The 6000-nt window shown below is 51.6% G+C and overlaps 1 protein-coding gene across 1 annotated transcript in view; it reads left to right on the plus strand.

Annotated features, from left to right (window-relative positions):
- The window catches only part of LOC142486218 (solute carrier family 52, riboflavin transporter, member 3-B-like), a 45692-nt gene extending 41796 nt beyond the window's left edge, over positions 1–3896 (plus strand). Inside the window, exon 4 of the mRNA XM_075584855.1 lies at positions 3160–3896. Coding sequence (XP_075440970.1) covers positions 3160–3372 — 213 coding nt within the window. The 3' untranslated portion in view covers positions 3373–3896. The remainder of the gene's footprint in view (positions 1–3159) is intronic.
- The last annotated feature ends 2104 nt before the right edge of the window (positions 3897–6000 follow it).

Consider the following 6000-nt stretch of genomic DNA (forward strand, 5'->3'; position numbering starts at 1 on the left):
GGGATCAGTACACCGGGGATCAGTACCCCGGGGATCAGTACCCTGTGGATCAGTACCCCGGGGATCAGTACACTGGGGATCAGTACACTGGGGATCAGTACCCCAGGGATCAGTACCCCAGGGAACAGTACCCCGGGGATCAGTACCCCGGGGATCAGTACCCCAGGAAACAGTACCCCAGGGATCAGTACCCCAGGGATCAGTACCCCAGGGATCAGTTCCCCAGGGATCAGTACCCCAGGGATCAGTACCCCAGGGATCAGTACCCCAGGGATCAGTACCCCGGAGATCAGTACACTGGGGATCAGTACAGAGGGGGATCAGTACCCCGGGGATCAGTACACCGGGGATCAGTACACCGGGGATCAGTACCCCGGGGATCAGTACCCTGTGGATCAGTACCCCGGGGATCAGTACACTGGGGATCAGTACACTGGGGATCAGTACCCCAGGGATCAGTACCCCGGGGATCAGTACACCGGGGATCAGTACAATGGGGATCAGTACCCCGGGGATCAGTACCCCGGGGATCAGTACCCCAGGGATCAGTACCCCAGGGATCAGTACCCCAGGGATCAGTACCCCGGGGATCAGTACTCCAGGGAACAGTACCCCAGGGATCAGTACCCCATGGATCAGTACACCCGAGATCACTACCCCAGGGATCAGTACCCCAGGGATCAATACCCCAGGGATCAGTACCCAAGGGATCAGTACCCAAGGGATCAGTACCCCAGGAATCAGTACCCCAAGAATCAGTACACCAGGGATCAGTACCCCAGGGATCAGTACCCCAGGGATCAGTACCCCAGGGATCAGTACCCCAGGGATCAGTACCCCACAGGGATCAATACCCCAGGGATCAGTACACCAGGGATCAGTACACCAGGGATCAGTACCCCCAGGGATCAGTACCCCGGGGATCAGTACACTGGGGATTAGTACCCCAGGGATCAGTACCCCAGGGATCAGTACCCCAGGGATCAGTATTGGAAAAAGTTTCTACAAACTTCCAGTACATAAAACACAAACACACAAACTTACCCAACTGGGGGAACAACCTCTGTCCTGACGCTTACCCCGATATGCGTTCCCAGCTTGCGTCGCTGCCCTCTGTAGTATGGGCAGCATGGCCTTTCACTCCGGCCAACGCTGCCCAGGCAGACCGCAGCTGCACCGCATGGTCCAGACCCCTGCACTGGGTCACCTCAGGCCCCTTCTGCTGACTCCCTGTCAGCTCTTCCTTTACAGGGGCTCCTCATGTCCCCTGTCCGCACACAGCCTTCACCAGAGACTATCCAGTCCAGAATGACTCTGCTGGGGGGGAGTATTTTTACCCCTGTCCCACTCAGGGGGGTGCCAGCTTGTCTGGGTAGGAACAATATTCCTGGTCTCTGCACACAGCCCTAGACCCGGTTCACGAGATTTCTGGGGTTGAAGGTGGGCCAGGACAATTCTGCTACAATCCCCTTCCACAGACAAACCATACAGATACATCCCCAGGGGTTACAGCTTCCTGGCAGAACAAGTCCACTCAGCAAGTGGTCAACCTCTCCCTGGTTCCTCAACATGGTCCTAATCCCATCCCAGTGTCCAGGCCTACAATACCAAACTGATGTGATTACAGCTCCGTTTACAAGAGGGAGGTAACCCCTACAGGTCCCCACTCTTGGATGGAGCTGTACATCACTGTTTCACATACTTTAAGAGGAACATATATAGGACTGCTGCAATAAACTGTACATACACAACTACATTATATCACTGACAGGTAGGGGTAATGGGAGGAATAACCTTTATGTAAAAGCAGTCACATCTACCCCTACCGTCACAGTACCCTCCTCTTACACACTGACACTGGGGCACACTCATTGTAAGTACCCCTCTTACACACGCACACTGGGGCACACTCATATTAAGTATGCTCCTTTTACACACTCACACTGGGGACACACTCATTGTAAGAACCCTCCTCTTACACGCACACTGGGGCACACTCATTGTAAGTACAATCCTCTTACACACTCACACCCGGGAAACACTCATTGTAAGTACGCTCCTTTTAGACACTCACACTGGGGGCACACTCATTGTAAGTACGCTCTTCTTACACACTCACACTTGAGCACACTCATTGTAAGTACGCTCTTCTTAGACACACACTGGGGCACAATCATTGTAAGTACGCTCCTCTTACACACTCACACTGATACTCATTGTAAGTACCCTCATCTTACACACTCACTCTGGGGCACACTCATTGTGAGTACCCTCCTCTTACACACTCACACTGGTGCACACTCATTGTAAGTGTGTTCCACTTACTCACACTGGGGCACACTCATTGTAAGTATGCTCCTCTTACACACTCACACTGGGGCACACTCATTGTAAATATGCTCCTCTTACACACTCACACTGGGACACACTCATTGTAAGTACCCATCTTACACACGCACACTGGGGCACACTCATTGTAAGTACCCCTCTTACACACGCACACTGGGGCACACTCATTGTAAGTACCCCTCTTACACACGCACACTGGGACACACTCATTGTAAGTACCCCTCTTACACACGCATACTGGGGCACACTCATTGTAAGTACCTGCATTTACACACTCACTTCATTGAGAGCATCCCTGATATAGAACAAGGATAAGAGCGGGAGACAAAATGACACCTGGGCAGAGGGAGCCCCTGAATCCTGGGCAGGGGGAGCCCCTGAATCCTGGGTAGGGGGAGCCCTTGAATCCTGGGTAGGGGGAGCCCCTGAATCCTGGGCAGGAGGAGCCCTTGAAACCTTGGCAGGGGGGGGAGCACCTGAAAGCTGGGCAGGGGGAGCCCCTGAATCCTGGGCAGGGGGAGCCCCTGAATCCTGGGCAGGGGGAGCCCCTGAATCCTGGGCAGGGGGAGCCCCTGAATCCTGGGCAGGGGGAGCCCCTGAATCCTGGGCAGGGGGGGAGCACCTGAAAGCTGGGCAGGGGGGGGGAGCACCTGAAAGCTGGGCAGGGGGGAGCCCCTGAATCCTGGGCAGGGGGAGCCCTTGAATCCTGGGCAGGAGGAGCCCTTAAACCTGGTTAGGGGGGAGCCCCTGAATCCTGGTTTGGGGAGCCCCTGATAGAAGGTGCTGATGCTTTGATTGTTCCCTTTGCAGGTGCTGAGCTGGGTTCTCTTTGTGGGTGTCCTCTCCTATGTGAAAGTTATCATCGGACTGATCCTGCGGGATGAGGGGTACAGCGCCCTTGTGTGGTGTGGGGCAGTAGTGCAGCTTGGCTCCATGCTGGGAGCTCTCACAATGTTCCCTCTGATAAACGTCCTCGTTCTCTTCCACTCCGGGGACCCCTGTAACAACAGCTGCCCCCCATAACTCACATGAACTGCCCATCCTACTTACTCACTGGAACTGCCCCCCCCCGTCCCCCCCATAACACAGGAACTGCCCCCTGTAACAACAGCTGCCCCCCATAACTCACATGAACTGCCCATCCTACTTACTCACTGGAACTGCCCCTCCCGTCCCCCCCCCGTCCCTCCCGTAACACAGGAACTGCCCCCTGTAAGTCACAGCTTACATGGAGTAATAGCAAGAGTTATAGAGAGGGGTTATATGGGATAATAGGAGGAGTTATAGGGAGCGGGTATATGGGGCAATAGGAGGAGTTATAGGGAGGGGGTATATGGGGTAATAGGAGGAGTTATAGAAAGTTTATATGGGGTAATAGGAGGAGTTATAGGGAGCGGTTATATGGGATAATAGGAGGAGTTATAGGGAGCGGGTATATGGGGCAATAGGAGTTATAGGGAGCGGGTATATGGGGTAATAGGAGGAGTTATAGGGAGCGGTTATATGGGGTAATAGGAGGAGTTATAGGGAGCGGTTATATGGGGTAATAGGAGGAGTTATAGGGAGCGGGTATATGGGGTAATGGGAGGACTTATAGGGAGCGGGTATATGGGGCAATAGGAATTATAGGGAGGGGGTATATGGGGTAATAGGAGGAGTTATAGAAAGTTTATATGAGGTAATAGGAGGAGTTATAGGGAGCGGTTATATGGGGTAATAGGAGGAGTTATAGGAAGCGGTTATATGGGGTAATAGGAGGAGTTATAGGAAGCGGTTATATGGGGTAATAGGAGGAGTTATAGGGAGCGGGTATATGGGGTAATGGGAGGACTTATAGGGAACGGTTATATAGGGCAAGGGTGCTTAAACTTTTCAATTCGCGCCCCCCTGTCAGTGCTCCCCCTTGCTGCATCCCCCTCCTTACCTGCTCTCGAGCTCCACGACGTCATGTGACGTGTTGCCATTTGACCCCGCTGAGTCATTTCACGCCGTGTTGTCATGGCGACGCTTCACTTTAGAGCCCGCTGAGGGCAGGTAAGGGACGTTTCAGGGGCCTTGCGCCTCCCCCGGCATTTAATTTACATGCCGGGGGAAGAGCGCGGGGGCTCAGCAACCTCAGCGCCCCCCTAGAAAATCCTGCGCCCCCAGTTTGCGCACCCCTGATATAGGGAAATAGAAGGAGTTATAGGGAGCGGGTATATGGGGTAATAGGAGGAGTTATAGGGAGCGGGTATACGGGGTAATAGGAGATATAGGGAGCGGTTATATGGGGCAATAGGAGGAGTTATAGGGAGCGGGTATATGGGGTAATAGGGGGAGTTATAGGGAGCGGTTATATAGGGTAATAGGAGGAGTTATAGGGAGTGGGTATATGGTGTAATAGGAGGAGTTATAGGGAGCGGTTATATAGGGTAATAGGAGGAGTTATAGGGAGTGGTTATATGGGGTAATAGGGGGAGTTATAGGGAGCGGTTATATAGGGTAATAGGAGGAGTTATAGGGAGTGGGTATATGGTGTAATAGGAGGAGTTATAGGGAGCGGTTATATAGGGTAATAGGAGGAGTTATAGGGAGTGGTTATATGGGGTAATAGGAGGAGTTATAAGGAGGGGGTATATGTGGTAATAGGAGGAGTTATAGGGAGCGGTTATATGGGGTAATAGGGGGAGTTATAGGGAGCGGTTATACGGGGTAATAGGAGATATAGGGAGCGGGTAAATGGGGTAATAGGGGGAGTTATAGGGAGTGGGTATATGGGGTAATAGGAGAAGTTATAGGGAGCGGTCATATAGGGTAATAGGAGGAGTTATAGGGAGTGGTTATATGTGTGACGGTAGGGGTAGCTGGGGGACTTAATAAAGAGAAATCCCAGCTATTTACCCCTAAATCCATATAACTTGGCCAGCTATGTAAGGCTTATTTCAGCCAAATGTCATTTAATATCAGAGGGAGCACGGGGAATGTATAATGCACCGTGTCTGTAAGAATGCATTTCAAAGCATGTATTCTGCTTCCCTGTAACAATCCTTTCCCCAATCAACATTGTTCTGTGATGGGATTTGGTCTAGCTGTGTGTAATGCTAAGTCCTGTCTTTTACATAATTACCTTATGTCTGCCTTTATACATGTGTTAGCAGTTCCTCCCAGATTAGATACAGTAGTTGGTATTGTGTGGTGATGGAATTAACATCAGCCCTACAAATGTAAATTATGTTATGTGCCTATTATTTTGTATGGAAGGAGTTTATGTAATACCTTTAACTGAATTGTTCTATATCATCCGAACAAAGGTAGGACACTCGTTAATTGAATCAGTTATCAGGTCTGAGCCCCAGGCACTGGTTCTCTTGGCTGGCTGCCCTTGCTCAACAGCCACCAAGGGGTATATATAAGGAACACTGCTGATCAGAGAGTTGGTTACCCTCAGAGGGAGAGACACTCTGGGAGGGAGTGTGGAGATTCCCTCAAAAGTCCATCAGAAGTCCACCTCTGGGAAGGATTGTGGAGATATATTTCGGAGGGGCTGCTGTGTGCAGCACTTTGGTATCCTGGAGCAGAGAAGCGGACAGGGAAACCCATTTGAAGTGGGTCCTTGCACCTAGGGAAGGTAGATTTCACCCCCCAGACCCCTGTAAGTGTGTATATTTTTGT

Source organism: Ascaphus truei, unplaced genomic scaffold (genome assembly GCF_040206685.1).
Source record: "Ascaphus truei isolate aAscTru1 unplaced genomic scaffold, aAscTru1.hap1 HAP1_SCAFFOLD_788, whole genome shotgun sequence".
Lineage (NCBI taxonomy): Eukaryota > Metazoa > Chordata > Amphibia > Anura > Ascaphidae > Ascaphus > Ascaphus truei.